The sequence below is a fragment of the Artemia franciscana genome, chromosome 12 (genome assembly GCF_032884065.1).
Source record: "Artemia franciscana chromosome 12, ASM3288406v1, whole genome shotgun sequence".
In the NCBI taxonomy this organism is placed as follows: domain Eukaryota; kingdom Metazoa; phylum Arthropoda; class Branchiopoda; order Anostraca; family Artemiidae; genus Artemia; species Artemia franciscana.
Window position 1 is genome coordinate 39,959,337 of NC_088874.1, and position 19,770 is coordinate 39,979,106.

Here is a 19,770-nt window from a genome sequence, read left to right on the forward strand (position 1 = left end):
AAAACTGGTCTGTTTGTAAGCACCCTTGTATACATATAAGGTTTTAATTCTTAAGTTAAGTGTATATCTGTTGGAATATCAGCCGTGTACTTCACTATGGAAATGCTGGCGGTAAACCTCGTTCTAGGAATCTAGTGTAAGTTTCAGGAAAGATTACTTGTGGTGTTGCTGTTTGGTGCACGCAAATTTTGATGTGTTCATTTTACTGTATACTTTTTTTACATCTAGTTTTTTGGAGGGGGGCATGAGTGCCAGTAAAACGGATTGTAAGGAAGCTGAGAGTTTACTCATTCCTTTGCAAATATAATTTGTCATGACACAATATACACCGAAACCGGTTACAGGGCAAATTCAGCCCCCTAACGGCTTCTAGTTCCTGAGGGCATCCTACTTCTCCGCTTGGCATTACATTAAAACTTCAGTGGTATTTAGTATCATGACTAACTGACTTGGTGCACGCAAATTTTGATGTGTTCATTTTACTGTATATTTTTTTTTACATTTAATTTCTTGGAGGGGGGGCATGAGTGCCAGTAAAACGGATTGTAAGGAAGCTGAGAGTTTACTCATTCCTTTGCAAATATAATTTGTGTGCAATCTTTAATAAGCCAGTTGATAAGACAAAAAAAAAGTATTCCTTTTGGGGTAGCATGGTGTGTTTAGTCCCAGGGGTAGGGACTAAAATTACTCAAATTGTCCAACTAAAACAACATGGTCCATACAGCCATCTAAGCGAAAAATGGAAAGCACATATTTACATGTACCTCCAGTTAGTAAAAATAAAAGTGTTCTTATTATCAAATTGAAAGATCTATTTTAAAAGACAAAACGACTCTGGATATTGTCAAATCCGATGTTATCTTGTGATAGGTCAAACTTCTGTGATCTCATTTTGGGCATAAAAAAGTCATGCAAAGAAGAGAACACTCAATTCTTAGATAAAAATCATCATTTGTAGAAATAAACCTGTTCAACTGTCTTTGAAAAAGTAAAAGAGAATATCTGTTGAAAGAGACATCTAGAACTTTTCAATTAATGCCTTTTGGTAAGTTTGACATTCAAATTAATAAAAAAAAACTAGATTCAGAACCATGACGTACAATATTCGTCTTAAAGTTTGCTACTACTAAGTCCATTACAACACGAAGCCGCTTGAAGGCAGCATAAAAGGCATTAACTCGTACTAGGAATTTGTCTCCCCCTAATTTACGATTATGTGAAAAGCCATTGACACCTTAATAGTTTGTCGGTATTCTTCATCATGGATCCACATTTGGAGGATAATTTGCTATGAGAAAGTTTGTGGATCTTAAGTTTTTGGTCTAAGGGGGAAGGAGTATAGCAGTCTTTCCTTGGAAAGTGGTTTACGAAAAACTTCAGGTTCGTATAAGAGACTAAATTCTATTGGCATTCAAATATGATTTGTCAGACAGACCTTCTCACGCTATTAAATAAAAAAAAACTAATTTTTTTAGCTGAAAGTAAGGAGCGACATTAAAACTTAAAACGAACAGAAATTACTCCGTATATGAAATGGGCTGTCCCCTCCGCAATCCCTCGCTCTTTACGCTAAAGCTTTTAATTGTTTTAAAAAGTAGAATTGTGGCAAAGAGTCACACTTTAGCGTAAAGAGCGAGGGATTACGGAGGGGACAACCCATTTCATATACGGAGTAATTTCTGTTCGTTTTAAGTTTTAATGTCGCTCCTTACTTTCAGCTAAAAAAATTAGTTTTTTTTATTTAATTTCTGAACGTTTTTGAATTAAAGCATGTTTGGTTTTGGCTCTCCGCACATAAATTATTAAAATGAAATTTGTATATTAATTCTTGTTTGGCTAAATGGCTTTCTCTTAGTTTTGATCAGACGATATGCTGATGATGTTCTGCTTCTTAGCCGGACAAAAAATAGTCTAATTACCAACTTCTACCGGCTTTCAGCCGCACTATCCACAGTAGGCCTTTCAGTTAATGCCTCCAAATGTGAGTTTTTGTGTTTTGGGAGTCCTCCACCAGCATCACCTCTTTGCTTGGGTTCTTCAACTATACCATGTTCAGCAAGTATTAAATGGTTGGGTCTCTCTTTTTCCACGTCACTTTTGTCTACTTGCTCCGCTATTACGTCCAGCGTGCTGAAAAGTATGCGGGTTGGATACGCGAAAATTTCACCAAATCGTGGTCGGTATAACCGAAATGGACTATGCCGTCTTTAGTTTTTTATCTTTCTGGTTTTGCTTTCCTCCTTCGCAAGAAGGATACAAAGAAAATACGCTCAGGATATTTTAAGTATTGCAAGTATTTGCTGCGTCTGCCTCGGTGGTATCGGAATCATACAGTCGTCTCTAAATTTGACATCGTTGATGCGCCCTCGCGACTGAAACATTTATCTAAAGATATATGTTTTAAAACTCGGCAAATGGTCGGTGTTTTGACCCTCTTTGGCCATTTTTTGATTGGAGGTAATTTATTTATGTTGTATGTCGTTATGCTGCTATGTTATTTATGTTATTATGTTTTTTGTCTTGTTTTTTCTTTTTTTGTGTGTTTACTCCACAGTTTAATGTACTTCGTGGGTTATAAATAAATTATTATTTTGAGAAATAAGGGGTGGAGAAGGAGGCCTAGTTGCCCTCCAATTTTTCGGTTACTTAAAAAGGCAACTAGAACTTTCAATTTTTAACGAACGTTTTTATTAGTAAAAAATATACATGTAACTTAAGAATTAACTTACGTAACAAACTTTCATAACCTTATATTTTTATTATGTATACGAGGGGGTTTGTACCCTCGTTAATACCTCGCTCTTTACACTAAATCGTAAGTTTTGTCCCAATTCCTTAAGAATGACCCCTGAATCAGAAAGGCCGTAGAATAAATAGTTGAAATTACTAAAAATACTTTAGCATAAAGAGCGAGGTATTTATCTCCTCCTAAATACCTCGCTCTTTATGCTAAAGTATTATTAGAACCCCTCATATTCGTAATAATATATGTTCGTTTTAAGTTTCAATGCTACTCCTTCTTTTCATTTGAAAAAAAGTTTTCATGTTTATTTTTCATTGTTTTCTTATAGTAATGCTAGAAAACCCTGCGCCCTTTTCATTGAATTTTTCTTCCCCCATGACAGATTCCTCCAAGGAAAGATCCTCCAACATAGCCCCCTCTCCTCAGCCCCACCCCCAAACAAAATAAAATCCCCCTGAAAACGTCTGTACACTTCCCAATAACCATTACTATATGTAAACACTGGTCAAAGTAGTTGATGAATATCGACTCCTCCAGATATTTTTAATGAATGAATCGAAACAATTCAATACGCTGGGCAATATCTAAATGGATACTGGACAAATTAATTTTTTTAGTTAGAAATTACAGAAAACTATTTTCTAAAGATGGCGAAGACTATAAGAATAAGTTGCTTGCAATTGAAGCAATGGAATAAAGTCTCAGAAGAAATAGGAGTTGAAGGTAAGATTATGAGGCCAGTTTAGATATCCTGGGTTCTGCACAAGAAGGACTTCATTGGGCATATCAGCTATATATTTGGACTAGCATGGGGTGGGTTTATTCTAGCAGTTGTATTTTTGAGTAGTCAATTTATTTCTAAGCTAGAACAAAAGGAAAAAAAGTATATACTATATGATTTCTCACCTAGAGCCTTTTTTAAATGTCATCGTTGCTGAAATTTTTCACGCATCCTAGTCCCTTACTGTAAGATGACAATATATAAGACTTGATGAAAATTATTTAAAAAGCCATTTACTTGATGAAAACCAATTAAAAGCCATTTAATTGGCTATTTTAAAAAGCCAAGTAAATATGCTGTTTTTTTTCAAAATTAGACGCAAATAAATTGTCTAGTGTGTCCCCTATAATAATTATTGCATTAACGTACGAATTTTGCCCTCTGTTATTAAATGCAATATTTCCACATAAAAAAAACCGTATAAGTCGGAGCCCAGAGTTAGTATGCATCTCATTATTTATTTCTAATTCTCTTTTTTGACAAAGCTAGTAGGCTATTGCTTAATCGCTCAGAAATTTTTAATGACTCCTTTTGGAGGTACTGCCTCTCAAATTTTCTTCTTTCGAAAAACAGCACCTGGAATCTATAATAGACTCCTTTCGGCTTCTAGGAGATTTCTTCTAAACACACAATTAATGCATTGAAAATCAATACATTCATCAGATAAACAAAAAGACTTTTTTTTACATCAACATCAACACAATCATTATATATATGTTTTTATTTCTTTTTTTGGTTACAATTATTAAAAAATATAATACTCTTGGTTTTTATATAACAAACACAATAACACAGAACAAAAAGAAAAGAAGAAACGATGGAAATGGGTGGCTTGTGTGAAGAACGACTACTCGAGCTGCCTCCCCAGCAACTTAAGGCCTGTAGGCCAGCAGGTACATATACGGCTCTTGCCACTCGCTATCGCTCTCTTCTCCACTCTTCTTGCGTATTTTAAGTTCGATCTTAATGGCTCCATTGCAAACGGTCATATGGAACCGTTTGGATTGGAAAGCACAGTAAGGTTATACATGTAATATCTCTGATCGAATATACTTAACCGGATCTATTTTTATGGAAATTCCCTCTCCCAGCTGCCTTATTAAAAAAAAAATAAACCTTAATTTGCCTTAATTTTTGTTTCATTTTCATGAAAATATTTCAGTTTGGCATGTGAATTTTTCAAATATGTTTGTGACAGCATACCCCTTGGACTCTTTAGTTAATTGATAAAATTGCACATATTTTGTGGGAGATTTCAGGAACTTACGAAGCTAAAGTTATCAATATCCTATTTTGACAAAAAATCATGATGTATTTGTAAGTTTCATTACATTAATAAAAAAACTCATTTAACATAGTTTATTGTGTATATCCGAAAAAAATCAAAGTTAATACAAAGAAAAGCTTTGCTTACGGGATTAAAGAGCCAAGCTGGAACTTATTCCTAAGAAAATACTAATGTTCAACTGACCTATGACGTTTTTCAATATCCGTTAAATTCTAAAAAATAGCGCTTTACTTAAAACTGAGCTTGTTAGAGCTTTTGTTTTATAAAGTTAGAATTAAAAACTAAAATTGACGATGCCATTGTCGGTGAGTGACTAGTGTGAGACTTGCGAATTAGTAATTTATTTATCGATCATCCATTATCCAACTCATTCGCTTAATATTAAGTTATCTGGATATAGTCCGTAAAAGATAGCAACAACCACTTATCCGACAACTTATCAACTGAAACTCCATGGGTAACTAGTCGAATAACTATGTTATTTTCTTGCATTCCTCTGGAAACAGCTTATTTACAAACCCCTGAAGGTTTGCCACATTTCGAAATTAATGGTTTATTTTTATTCTCAGCATTTAATATCACCGATTTTTTCTATTTTTGAGAAGATCGTGATTTCAGTTATTAATCCTACTAACGTCTGACGTCCTTTAAGGGTTGTGAAAAGCTAACCCGGATTGTCGGATATAAGTAACCCGGATATAAGTAACCCGGATTGTCGGATAAGTAGTCATGGGATGCTCAATCTCATAGATTAATCAGGTATGTTCCGATCTTAATAGAATATCCTGTTTGTTTAGGCTGGTTTTGTGTTCGTACTAAAGTATAAGCTGTTTGGAACGATACAGATATCGGAAAACACCGCAAGTCGATGTATATAATCTATATTTGTAGATATATCTTATTTAGGTCCTCGAGTATTGCTGTCCCGTTTGAAGTCTCCAAACTCAGAACACAGCTTACATGGCAGCTGAAATAGAAAATGTTCAAAAACGCGCTACTAGGCTAATGCTCGGACCTGTTTCAGCAACTACGAAAGTGCTCTTGAGCTCTTGAATTTGCCCACCTTATTCGATCGAAGACATGAGCTAAGCTAATAATATAATTTGGGAAATCACTATTAACAAACGAGAAGCACCGATCCATAATTCCACCATCCGCATCAATCAGCTTGTAATACTAAGCATTACAACAAACTAGAACCAGTCAAGTGCCGTACGAACAGATTCGCAAACTCCTTTGTACCATATTTCGTAAGTGCATTTAACAAGTGAATTCAAAGTTGCACCATATTTCGTAAGTGTTTCTAACTAGTTACCATTTTGTGACTGTAAAGGTAGCGTAATTTAGCGTTCATTTTTGAGTGCTAGGATAGGTGTTTCAATAAACGAATACGAATGCGAATTTAATCATTAAAGCAACAATTTTCGCTCATTTAAGTTTCAACTCCGTTCTTTACTGTATTGCATTGCATCGGATCAACGACGCTTCTTGACTACTAAGGTCCTTGTGTTGGCCCTGCTTTTTGTTGATACAGTCGGGTTTGATCTCTAGTTCTCGTATTACCAAGCTAAGGTCACGCCACCAGAGGTCTTTCCGTAAAAAGTGATGGCATTTGAGCCAATTGCTTGTAGTGCTCTCTATTTATTTTTACTATCAATAAAAAAGATGCCGCTTTTCCTGCAAATATATTTAAAGTTTAAATGACGGTATTTTGCCTAGGCTTATTTTCAGATTTATTGGTAATATAATTTTTTAATCTGGTTAAGAACATTTATAATAATTGGATTAGAGTCATTAATGAATTCCAACCCTTTAATGGGGGTTCCCCCTGTGGAAAGTATCACATTGGGTACTAGGCATCCACAACAGACAAACCATATAACTGAAACAGGGTCAACACCAGCACAAATAGGATTCTTATCTCCATGTGTTTCCAAATAGGAAACATCATTCTAACCTCCACACATAGCATACTCACCACCTCACACCCAGGCATTTCCAGTATACTCTGGACAGCCCCATCACCCACCTAAAAACTTTCACTTACAATACCCTTAGTCAACATATCAGGAAACACAAGGGCCTCCCACAGTTTACTATGCACCCCGGCCATATACAAGTCATCAAGGTCATTTATATCATATCCCCCAAACCCAGAATTTACAATTTGTACCTTCAGTGAGTGTCCATAATAGATTTTCAGGGCTATCAGTTGATTATCCTCCCCTCCCCCAAGAAGAAGAGGAGGACATCAAAAATGTTGTAAATCCTATGGAGGCTGAAGGGATTAGTGATGTACTTAAAAGAAATGGTAAGAGAAGTGGCTCACCTCTTGAGCAAGAAACCTCTAAAACTGTCAAACCTCCTATAGTAGAAAGATTTTTACATAAATTCAATACAAGGAATAATAGAATATAGGCAACTACTGATTTTGCAAGCAGGCTAATCTAACAGTGGTTTTCACCTCACAGGTAAAACTTCCATCAGATAGAGCAATCACTCTAGAACTAAAGAAAATTCTTCAAACAGAAAAGTTTGACTTTTACTCAAACTATTATAAGAAAAGGCTAAATGTATATGTCCAATCACAAACTGCATTGGATTCTTTAATGAAAGTAAAGAAGTTTGACAATGTTGATGAGGTCAACAACTGAAGTTAACCTGAAGAGAAAAGACAGGTCAGCTATGGTGTAATCAAGCAAATAGCACTAGATTATACAAAGGAAGAACTGCTGACAGACCTCAGGGCAGAAACTAATATTGAGATTAAGGAACTAAAGGGGTTGAAAAGATACAATCAAGAGACCAGAAAATTAGAAGATAGCCTGAGTATATGTGTTGCATTTGAGAGCAACTCTCTTCCCCAGAGTATTTGGCTTTATGGAAGAAGAAGGAATATAGAGGTACAACCAACCAATGATACAATGCTTTAAGTGTCAAAAGTATGGCCATACTCAAGAAAAATGTAGGTCACCATATGCTGTATTCTTGAGATGTGCAAACAAACATGCTTCTAAAGAATGTCCCTTAAAACTAGAAACAAAAGAGTCTGGAAAATACAAAAAGTATGTCTGTGTTAACTGTGGGAAAAACCATTCAACAACATCTGGTAGCTGCCCAGCTCACCAACAAAACCATGAAATCATAAAAATTTCAGTTGCCCAAAACTTACCTATGCACAGAGCAGCCAGGACATACCAGAGTTATGCAGATGCACTGAATAAGAAGGCTGTGAAAGAGCAATCCCTCCTTGAACCTAAAAATACCCTTCAACAGCTAGTGTTATTTGTATCCAAAGTGCCAGAAGTGATCAACATCAAGGAATTAGAAATGAAAGATAGGATTGTGAAGTTATGTCATCTCATGCACTCACTGTTCAAAGTTGAAATCAATGTTAAAGAAGTTTGGAGTCTAGCAAATAAATCAGAATGAAAGTGCTGTCTTTTAACATCCAATCTATTCTGAAAGGGAAAAAGGATTTACTAGATTGCTATTTAGAAAAAGAAAAAATTGATGTTGGGTGCTTTCAAGAAACATGGCTACAGCCCCAGTATTCATGTAGACTTAGAAATTATGAAGTAATAAGAAAAGATAGAGCAGAACAGTCAAGAGGAGGAATATTGATTTGCATTAAAAAGCCATTAATGTTTCAAAAACTAGATATTGAAGAAATTGCAAGTTCTAAAATTGAGATGGTAGCTTGCCAAGTATTCCTGGGTAAGAAGGATACAATAGTTATTGTTAATGTATATAACCCTGATGGAAATGAACCACAAACAGAGGACATATTTAATAAAGTGATTAAAGGCAAAGAGCCTTTTATAATTACTGATGACTTTAATGCCCATTCAGATGCCTTGTGTTTATGTGGATCTCATAATCATAGTGGTATAGGTATCCTAAGTGCTCTTGATAAAAATGATGACATTGGCCTAGTGACCCCACTTGGACTCCAAACTAGAAGAAATCCAATTACAGGAGTATACTCTACCATTGATCTGGCATTCTCAGCAGCAACAATAATCAATCAACTAAATATTAGCTTAACTCCTGAACCAACTCTAACCAGTGATCATGAGCCAGTGATAATCGAATATAAAGAATTTATACCTAGAAATCAAACCCCACCAACACACCCTACCTTTAAATTGAAGAAAGTTAACTGGAATTACTTCCAGGAAGAACTTACAAAGATAAGTCTTGAAGAAGAACTGGCAGCAGTAACAACTACAGAGAAGGAAATTGAGAGATTACAGGATCTACTGCTGGAAGTGGCTAAGAAGACTATCCCTATCAAGACACTGGGCAGCAAGACTAGAAATGAACCAGTATGGTGAATGAAGTGTGCAGCTTAAGTAAAAAGAAACTCAACCAAGCTTCTAACAAATACAACAAGATTCTGAAAATAGAAAATTATAGAAAGAAAATATTGGCCCAGGCAGAATTTAGAAAAACAATAAAAGAAACTAAAGAAGAATCTTGGAAGCAATTTGTTGAGAATCTCAGATTCAGAGATCCATTTGGAAAAGTGTACAGCTTCATTAGAAAGGTGAACAGGAGAGAATTTTACCATCATCCACAGGGGCCAACAACCTACCAAGGACAAGTGATTGCTGATATCAAAACAAAAGCTGAAGCAGGAGCAAGTCATCTCCACCAGACAATAGGTAAGAAAGATCCATTTGAAGGAACCAGCCTATCCTCAACAACATTCATTAAAGCAAGAAAACTTTCTATAGAACAATCACAATCAAATTACAATAAACCCTTCTCAAAAGCAGAATTTGAATTTGCCCTAAAGAAACTACCAGAAACTTCACCTGGCTGTGACAATGTACACCCACTTTTCTTTAAAAGGTTGACTGATAAATGGAAGGTTATTTTACTACAGCTTATCAACAAGTTGTGGCGGGAGGGCAATTTCCCTACAATTTGGAAGAATGGCACAGCTATCATGATCCCAAAACCAAATAAACCAAACAAAGTAGAAAATCATTGTTTTATAACTCTCCTTCCAGTTGGAGGTAAGATATATAAAAGACTAGTAAAGGAAAGGCTGAGATTTGCCACAGAGTAAGCTAACCTTCTGCAGGATCTACAGACAGGTTTTCGCAGGGAGAGAAATACAGTAGATAACCTGATCAGAATGCAGAGAGACATCATTCATACACTTGATAATGGTAAAGTAATGATTGCAGTGTTCTTGGATGTTAAAGGAGCTTTTGATAATTTGGTTCACAGACAGATGCTAGAAGGTTTATCTAAAGCAAAAATTAATAGAAATCTGATGAAATTTACACTGAGTTACCTGTCAGATAGGAAAATTGTTGTGACTGTAGGACAAGAAAGATCAGAAGAAATAGGGGTGGAAAGAGGTGTTCCACAAGGTAGTGTTCTTGGGCCAGACTATTATAATGTTGGAGAGTTTGATATCCCTCTAGAAGACAATAACTGCAAAGGAGGAATCTTTGCAGATGATAATAATACTTGGACAGTCCAAAACACAGTAGAAGAAGCAGAAAAAACAGTCCAAGAAACATTGGATCAAATAGAGTTATGGTCCCTAGGAATAGATCTTGATTTTGAGCCATCTAAAGCTAAAGTTATGTTGTTCACATCCAAGAGGAATATTAGACCTCCCCAACTTACTCTATTTGGAGAAGAACTGCTATTAACCAATTGTCATAAAGTCCTTGGAATACACATTGATGATAAACTTCAATTCAGCCAACATATCAAATATCTAAAAGAATCCTGTGCAAAGCGACTGAACTTGATGAAGATGCTTTCATGTGGGAAGCATGGTGTCAACATAGTTACAGCAAGACAATTTTATATCAAATACATTAGACCTAAAATTGATTATGGGAGTTTAATATACAGCATTGCCCCAGAATCTACTCTCAGAAAACGTGATTCAATACAGAACACAGCTCTAAGATTAGCATTTGGAGCTCATCAGAGTACCCCAATTCCTTTTCTCCTGAGTGAGTCTGGTGTGGAGAAACTCAATACAAGAAGGGAAAAAATGCTTATAATGTACATGAAACATCTATGGAAAACAGATCTCAATCACCCAGTTAAGAAACTGATAATTAAACCTGGACTTACCCACACTAGAAATCACCTTAGGAAAAGGAAACGTCTGAATCCATTTGAAAAATTTGAAGGACTACTTACTCAGGAAGGTATAGAAGTACCTATTACCCAAATGCTATAAAAACCACCAAAATTCCATCTTGGGATTGGGTTGAGATTGAGTGTGAGATTGATTACATGGAAAAAACAGGAAACAACCCCCTATTAATGAAATATGAATTCTTCTCAGTATTGAATAGCAAATATGAAGGATAAAAGGATGTGAAAATATATACAGATGGGTCAAAATAAATGGTCTAGGAATGGGCTGCTCAGCAGTGGTTTCAGAATTCAATACAGAGATAACAAAGCCACTTAGCAAAGAATCAACAGTTTTTGTGGCAGAAATAAAAGCAATTGAAAGTGCACTAGAATGGGTATTTGAAAAAATTAGTGAAAGTGATCAAAACAAAAATAAGTTCCTCATATGCAGTGACTCAAAATCAGCCCTCCAATACCTTAAGAATTTTCCAAATAAACCAAAGGATGAGGCCCATAAGTGTTATAGCTCTACTCTGAAGATTGTTGACAAAGGTGTAGCAATACAATTTTTGTGGTGTCCAGCCCATGTGGGGGTGGTGGGAAATGAAAGAGCAGATAAATATGCCAAAAAGGCAGCACAAAAGTTATTCAATACACCTCCTACAGAACTCTATAAACAGATTAGAGAGATGGTTAGAAGTATTTACCAAAAACATTTTGAGGAAATAGGGATGATAGTAGTAATATAGCTCTTACCCAGAAAAAGAAACCTGGTTTTGATATGAAAAATTACAGTAGATTGAAAAGAAAATATGGTTGCTTAATGTTCCGTTTTCAGTCGACCCATGTAGGCATTAAGCATAGGTTGTTTATCATAGGCAAAGCTGACAGTCCTCAGTGTGATAATTATAGTGAGATAGAAAGTATTTTACATTATGTTGTTGATTGTAAAGAATACGAAAATTTAAAAAAAGAAATGAGAATGTTGTGTAAAGAGGTAAATTTAGGAGAGCTTTCAGTGGGGCTTGCATTAGGAATTTTGATTGATGATGAATCTTTGAAGTATAGGATGATAGACTTGTTTGTTACGTTTATATGTGAAAGTGGTAGAGAAAAAGCTTTTATCTGATGTTGATAATATTGTAAATGCTGTATCGACAGTGATGTAATAGGGGTTGATTTGTATGTGGACTCTATCTGACTGAGTGTTTTACTAATGATTTAGGTACTTGATGAGTGATGTTAAAAAAAAAAAACCTGCTATAAAGGAAGATTGTTTGTTCTTTTTAGTTTGAAGCTGAGATAAATTAATAATTGCTGCATTGAAAAAAGCTGTAGTTAATGGTGAAGTGCCAAGAAGAAAGAAAATTAGTCATATTGAAAGAAGTCTCAACTGACATTGCTGTCAAGAGGAGACTCAAATCTCTCAGATCAGGTCACCCTTTTAACTGTTTGATGTATTATCTTTTGGAAGATTAAATTTCAATATGAAATCATATAACATTTCAAATTATCTGTTGCACTTTGCAATGTAATAACATAGTTTTTGGCCTGATTAATAGGTTAGGGAATCAAATGGTACTGTTATTTCTGATCTGAAGAGCTACAATTGTGAGTGGACAACATATTGAAACCATTCCCTAACCATAGGTTAGGGAATCAAATGGTACTGTTATTTCTGATCTGAAGAGCTACAATTGTGAGTGGACAACACATTGAACCATAGGTTAGGGAATCAAATGGTACTGTTATTTCTGATCTGAAGAGCTACAATTGTGAGTGGACAACACATTGAACCATAGGTTAGGGAATCAAATGGTACTGTTATTCCTGATCTGAAGAGCTACAATTGTGAGTGGACAACACATTGAACCATAGGTTAGGGAATCAAATGGTACTGTTATTTCTGATCTGAAGAGCTACAACTGTGAGTGGACAACACATTGAACCATAGGTTAGGGAATCAAATGGTACTGTTATTTCTGATCTGAAGAGGCACAATTGTGAGTGGACAACACATTGACCCATAGGTTAGGGAATCAAATGGTACTGTTATTTCTGATCTGAAGAGCTACAATTGTGAGCGGACAACACATTGAACCATTCATTAAGAAAGATGCTACCATTTTAGAACATTTTTTTTTTTTTTTTTTTTTTTTTTTTTTTTTTTTTTTTTTTTTTTTTTTTTTTTTACTGAGCTAGCTGCAAAAGCTGGAGTGCTAGGCATAAGTGAATAAACTTTCAGAAATTATCAGGGCTTGTAATCTCAGTGCAAGAGTCCTTTTCTAAACTATCTAGTAATTGTAAAACTTTTGGATAATGTTTGTATTAACAGACTATTCAGGTAACAAAGAAATAAGCTTGCCTCTATAGTCAGAATTGCATCCTGAATCCGAATATTAACATTCATTTGTATTGGAAATGAACTTTACCCCCAATCCCCTCTAATGTGCAAATATATGCCCTTAATTGGTATACATAGGGGTGGGGGAATAGTTCATTTCTAATGCAAAGGAATGTTAAATTTGTATTCAGGCTACAATTCTGACTAGAGAGGTAATTTTTTTCTTAGCTACCAATGTCTTATTATGTATTACTTTCTTATAGAGAGCTTGCTTGATTGCTATGCTTAATTATTTATGCTTAATTTGCTGAATTGCTATGATATGACCCTAGACCAGTGGTTCTCAAACTTGACACTGTACACCCACAAAACAAATACCCTTCTCCTACCTTCTCTCAGTTACTAAAATTAAGTAAACAAAGTTTAATAAATTCTTCTCTTTACACATTCTGGTGTATTTGCTCATTTTTTTGCAATGTGTTCGACCTAAGGCGCTTATTGGTTAATTATGGTATCAGTCAATACCCAAGGGTTCAGTTTTTGTATATTGTCTCTTGTGTATTGTTGCTTATTGTTATGTTTACTATTAATTTGTTACAAGACAAGTCAATGGCTTGCTCTGTTTTTGTTTAAAATAAATAAATGAATAAAATAGCCAGTCCTAGAGATAAAGGGTTGTTTATTTTTGTTTGCATACCCTCTTAAAATTTTTTGAGTAACCCCAAAGGGTACACATACCACAGTCTAAGAACTACTACCCTAGACAAAGTGCCAAAATTTTTTCTAAAGAAAAAAAAAATTGAATTATGAGCCAAATAGTAACAAGATTTTAGTACAAAAGAGATTATGACATCTTTATCCATCTTATGTTTGAATTCTAGTGATATAGCACATACGTTGTATAAGAGTGAAGTAAGTATTAATCTGTAAAATTTTAGAATGTCTTCAGAGCCTAATGATTATTTTCAGGGCCCAGAGGTAGTTGTCTGAACCTTGCAACCCTGTTAAGTTCTGGGTTATAAGGTTTTAAAGAATTCAGGAGAATGGTTTTCAAATTTGATTGAAAAAGTTCTAATATTATTTAGAGTCCTATTCAAATCATTTAAATTGAGTTTCCAAAACTTTAAGATAAAGGAAAGCAGACTCAAACCAAAATTAAGGAACATATTCTTTTTCCAAGGTTGAGGCAGGTATGGACCTGTATTTTATGCAATTTTCTATGACTCCAAAATAAGAGGACTTAGATCCTGAATCTGCTCCAGAAAGTTTTATTCTCTAATCCAGCTATTTTCTTGGATGAATTAGCCTCATATTGAATTTCAATATTGCAATAAGTAAAAAATGCTTCTTTCAAGTAAAGCAGCTTTGCCATCTTTTTTTTTAAAGGTCTTGGCATCTATTTTATGTTAATTTGTTGAAATAGTTGTGGAAAGAACTGCTATTTTACTGGCTCAATTCTTTTCTTTGTTTGGCAAATGAACTGATGGAAATAAATGGCATAAAGTCAATGTTGAAGAAGATTGGTCATAGCCATTAAAAAATGAATCATCTACTAGAAGTTCTGTGGATATGGATAATTAATTATGCTGAAGTTGCAGTTTGTTGAGAATAGTTTTAGTTAGATTTTAATGTTAAAATGTGATTTCACGCACCCAGGTGTAGGCTATATAAAAAAAATAGTCATACCCATCTGACCAACTAACAGTAGTAGCAACTAACTGCAGCACCAAACTGCATGAGGCCAACACAGCTCCTCCTCCATCCCACTTTATCAAAAGCCTTCTTCTTTACCCCCCAGGAAGTTCCCGTTTCCCTTAAATCTTTCCTTATGTCATCCTACTACCCAAACTAGTGACATCCTGCTTTTCATTTGGCTCTAGACATTTGGCCTAAAAAGGGCTATCTTTGGCAATCTGCCATTCTTCATCCACAGAACTTCCGGTAGATCCTTCTTTTTTTACTGACTGAGACCAATCTTCTTCAACATTTATTTTGTGTCATTTATATCCATCTGCTCATTTGACAAACAAAGAAAAGAATTGAGCCAGTAAAATAGCAGTTTCTCGCAAAAATATTTTACCAACTCATTTTTTTTACAAACTGGATAAAAGCCTTAGAGAATGGGGGTGTCCCACAATACATGATGCCCCTGGCTTTAGCTTAGGGGATAAAAGAAGAAAGTTGTCTGTGTCATATTTTCACTTGAACTTATGTCTATTCTGTCAAAAGTTTCATCCCATATGTGTCTTTAATGATTTGTTTTTTGAATGTTTTTAAACCCCATGGTTACACAGTAAGCACTAAAGAAAGCATCAATAAGAAAGAACAGTGACTAATATGTCAGTATTAGTATTTATTTTAGTTTTCAAGTATTTTTGAGAAAAGTGGAAAAAAAGCATCATTATTGTACTTTAATTGTAATTTCTGGGTGTCTTTTTGTATTTTGAAGTCTAGTGTTTTTCTGGTAAAACTAATGTCAAAAATATCATTTACCTTCTAACTAAGTACATGACACTATGAATTACAACATTTTAATCTATTTAATCTTTTATGGCTTTATAATTAAGAAGAATTGTCAAAAAATATGAAAGGTTTTAAACCTGCCCAATTATGACATCTCTTGACTAGATTACAGTTTGTGTTCTTTAATGAGATTTTCTAGTAAGACTCTGTTTTGTACAAATTTTACTGTAGCCCTTTTTGCTATTTTCACCTTTCTCTCATTTTTATTATTTTGGCACTATGTGTTTTTTTATAACCACTTTATTTTAGTTTGTTTTTATTTTTTTGGTTTTAAGCTTCTCTTTGTGTTTTGTTCTTCTTTTTTGGTTTCTTGGTTCTTGGTTTCTTTGGTTTCTTGGTTTCTTGGCTCTTTTTTTGGTTTCATAATGAAGAAACCTTATTATGACAAACGTGAAATATTGAGATTACTTTTCTCTATTAATTTTCCTTTGACTGATTTGACAAAGCAAATCAGTTGCTTTGTTACTGTTTTATCTTCTCTTTATTTTTATCTGTCACTAGCTGTTGGGGTGGCGCTTCGCGCCCCCAAGCCCCCCCGCGCGCGTAATTCGTTGTTACGCGCCATTGCAGTTGTGTCCCTGTGTCCCACCTGTGAATAGAGATAGATATATATATATATATGTTTTTAACTACGTAAAACATGCGAATATACAACATTCTTCACTGTCCCATTGTCTGTGCATATAAATAGATTGTCAGGTTTACTGACTCTTGAACATGCAACATATAATTGTCCATGGGAAAAACAATCCGTATCGCGCCACCCCAACAGCTAGTTGGTGGGGCGCTTCGCGCCCCCCAAGCCCCCCGCGCGCGTAAGTCGTCAGGCGCCATATTAGTTACGCGCCATTGTAGTTGCGTCCCTGTGTCCCACCTGTGAATAGATATATATATATATATATATATATATATATATATATATATATATATATATATATATATATATATATATATATATATATATATATATATATATATATATATATATATATATATATATATATATATATATATATATATATATATATATATGTTTTTAACTACGTAAAACAGGCGAACATACAACATTCTTCGCTGTCCCATTGTCTGTGCATATAAATAGATTGTCAGGCTACTGACTCTTGAACATGCAACATATAATTGTCCATGGGAAAAACAATCCGTATTCAGATCTATACCTCATTATTCTAATTATGTGTCCCTGTGTCCCGGTCGTCATTTATATTCCCTGGGTCCCGGTCGTCATTTGTGTCCCGGTCTGTAATTTCTATTCGAACAATCCCTGTGTCCCGGTCGTCATTTATATTCCCTGTGTCCCGGTCTGTAATTTCTATTCGAACAATCCCTGTTACCCGATCGTCATTTATATATCCCGCCTGTGCCCCTGGTGTCCCCGTTGTAGTTGTGTCCCTGTGTCCCGGTCGTCATTTGTATTCCCTGTGTCCCGGTCGCGATTTGTGTCCGGGTGTCCCAGTCTGTAATTTCTCTTTGAGGTTCCCGGTGTCCCGGTCGTCATTTGTGTCCCGGTGTCCCGGTATGTAATTTCATCAGTTGACAAACATGATGTCAGCCGACAAACAACTTCATGACGCATACAGCTCAATCCTTATAATGACGTCAGTCGACAAACATGACGTCAGTCGACACACAAACATGACGTCACTCGACACATACACACACACACACAGACAACTTATTTTTATATATATAGATATAGATAGATTGTTTCTTTTTATTTTTTCTTATAGCTTTATAGGTTAAGGAGAGTGCTTTGATGTATCTGACACCTTCTTATACTATATTTTTTTTAAGGCTTATTGATGAAAATTCTGTCCATGAAAATTGACCACTTATGGCATGATTGGAGAGTATTATAATCATGGGAAATATAATTAAAAAAACTAAGGAATTTCAGGTGAGTGATTTAATTGATTTGTAAGATACAATTTGTTTAAAAGAATGACTATCACCAGGTCAGATCATCCAAATTCACACTTCGGAGTAAAATATAAGATTAGAAAAAAAATGCCAGACTAATAAACTAAGAAACAGAGGAAAACAGTTTGACATATAGAATGGTTTAAAACAGAAAAAATTGTCTACAATTTGCTAAGGAATATATTAGCACATAATAATACAGAATGAATCATCATTTAATTTTAGAGAAAATAGCCAAGAATAATTTTCCCTTTTGCTGACATTTTTCATTTTCCATTTTTACTTTTGTTCCCATTTTTATTTTTGGTTTTGCACCTCTTCCCCCCCCCCAAAAAAAAGAAAAATTTCGAATCGAATTCACTGATTGCTATTTCATAAGATTGTTAAATAAAATCGTAGGTCTGCAAATAAAAAAAAATATAAAAAATAAATAAAACTGGTTGAATTTATAAAAAGAAGAGAAAGTAAATAAAACACAAAGATGGAGCAAACATGGGAAGTGGTATAGATAACAAGGAGAAGGGGAAATATTGGGATGGTTTAATTATTTTTGTAATAGAGGAGACAGTGGTTTTTTCATATCTTCACACAATACAGCAAATGGAGGATAATGTGGTAGTAATAGAGGAATGCCGTCCTGGCCGAGTGGGTTGGTGCGCTGGATTCGGGATCCCTTGTCTGAGAGGACACGGGTTCGAATCCCGGTGTACCCAATTCTTCAGTTTGGGACGGGGGTCAGTGCGTGACTCTGTAAGCTTAGCCAGAGTCGACCCAGCTCTAAATGGGTAGCTGGAGATATCTGGGGAAGGTAAACAGGAAGGGTGTGCGAAAGCACAGGATGGCTGGCCCCCAACCCCCCATTGTACTTCCTGGCTGAAGGGCCAAGAAACGGAGATCAGCACCGCCGGTACGGACTGTAAAGTCTAATGCCGTATCCTTTACCTTTACCTTTTAATAGAGGAATGAATAATTCATTCCTTGAATATTAGGTAAACCACCCTTTCATCAGATCGGTTTAAAAAGCACATGTCAAAAAGATTGACAGCAAATAAAACTAGAAATATTTATAAAAAAATGTAAATGTCAATAAAAAGACAAAAAGAGATTGGCACAGACAAAAGTAGAGGAAAATCGTTTGGAAAATTTGTTGTTTGTTTTGTTATTTTAGAGTTATTTGAAAGTTGTTTTCGTATCTTGAATTAATGTAATGACGGGAGAGTTTTCTAGAAAAAATGTTTTCTCTGGTAGGGTCTAATCCGACATTTTTATAGGTTACTCTTAGTGAAATACAAAACGCCAGCCTTACCTAGCTTTTAGGGTTTTTATGAGCATTTTCAAGTAAAGTGCAAATGACCCTTTGGCCTTTAGAAGACTTTAGAAGCATTAGCCTTTTTCCTGTTTGTGGAAATTTATGTTTCACCTTATCAAATTTGTTTTGTGCAATCCATCAATCCTTAGAAATGATAATCAATCAAGGAAACCATTAGAGAGATTGATAGTCGTTGAGCCTTAGAGATATTTCTGAACTCTTTTTCTTAGGCTTAGCAGCAAACGCAAAAGCTATAAGCGTTTTTTCTAAATTGCTCAGCAAGCTTTAAGCAAACGTAAAAGCCGTAAAAGTAAATGTTCAGTGGGCCTAAGCTAACGTAAAAGCCGTAAGCGTTTTCTGAAACGCTCAGTGGCTCTAAGCAAACGTAAAAGCATTAAGCGTTTTCTGGAATGCTCAGCAGCTCTAACCAAACACAAATGTGATAAGCGTAAGTCTTAAGTTAACAGGCTCTAAGCTAACGTAAAAGCTGTAAGCGTTTTCTGAAATGCTCAGCGGCTCAAAGCCAATGTAAAAGCCATAGGTGTTTTCTGAAATGCTAAGTGGCTCTAAGCAAACGTAAAAGCGTTAAGCGTTTTCTGGAATGCTCAGCATCCCTAAGCAAACGTAAGACCCGTAAGTGTTTTCTGAAATTCTAAGCAGCACTAAGCGAACCGTAAAACCGTAAGCGTTTTCTGAAATGCTCAGCAGCTCCAAGCCAACATAA

General features: G+C 35.2%; 3 protein-coding genes across 7 annotated transcripts in view; all 3 read left to right on the top strand.

Moving 5' to 3' along the window:
* Window positions 1–6,451: 6,451 nt before the first annotated feature.
* LOC136034123 (serine/threonine-protein kinase S6KL-like) overlaps window positions 6,452–19,770 on the top strand; it is a 362,015-nt gene continuing 348,696 nt past the window's right edge. For 3 of the 5 annotated variants that reach the window (XM_065715275.1, XM_065715278.1, XM_065715279.1), the window contains exons 1-2: window positions 6,452–6,551; window positions 17,612–17,714. In XM_065715275.1, the coding sequence (XP_065571347.1) occupies window positions 17,679–17,714 (36 nt within the window). In that variant the 5' untranslated portion in view covers window positions 6,452–6,551; window positions 17,612–17,678. Of the gene's footprint in view, window positions 6,573–17,610; window positions 17,715–19,770 lie in introns of all 5 variants that reach the window. The other 2 variants (XM_065715276.1, XM_065715277.1) reach the window with 2 other exon arrangements.
* On the top strand, window positions 8,241–9,149 carry LOC136033528 (uncharacterized). Its single transcript, XM_065714271.1, has one exon. The coding sequence runs from the start codon at window positions 8,241–8,243 to the stop codon at window positions 9,147–9,149; it is 909 nt and encodes a 302-aa protein (XP_065570343.1).
* On the top strand, window positions 11,214–11,681 carry LOC136033529 (uncharacterized). The gene has a single exon (XM_065714273.1). The coding sequence runs from the start codon at window positions 11,214–11,216 to the stop codon at window positions 11,679–11,681; it is 468 nt and encodes a 155-aa protein (XP_065570345.1).

Excerpts from the sequence above, each read along its gene's own strand:
- LOC136033528 (XM_065714271.1), top strand. The coding sequence starts at position 8,241 with ATGAAAGTGCTGTCTTTTAACATCCAATCTATTCTGAAAGGGAAAAAG.
- LOC136033529 (XM_065714273.1), top strand. The coding sequence starts at position 11,214 with ATGGGCTGCTCAGCAGTGGTTTCAGAATTCAATACAGAGATAACAAAG.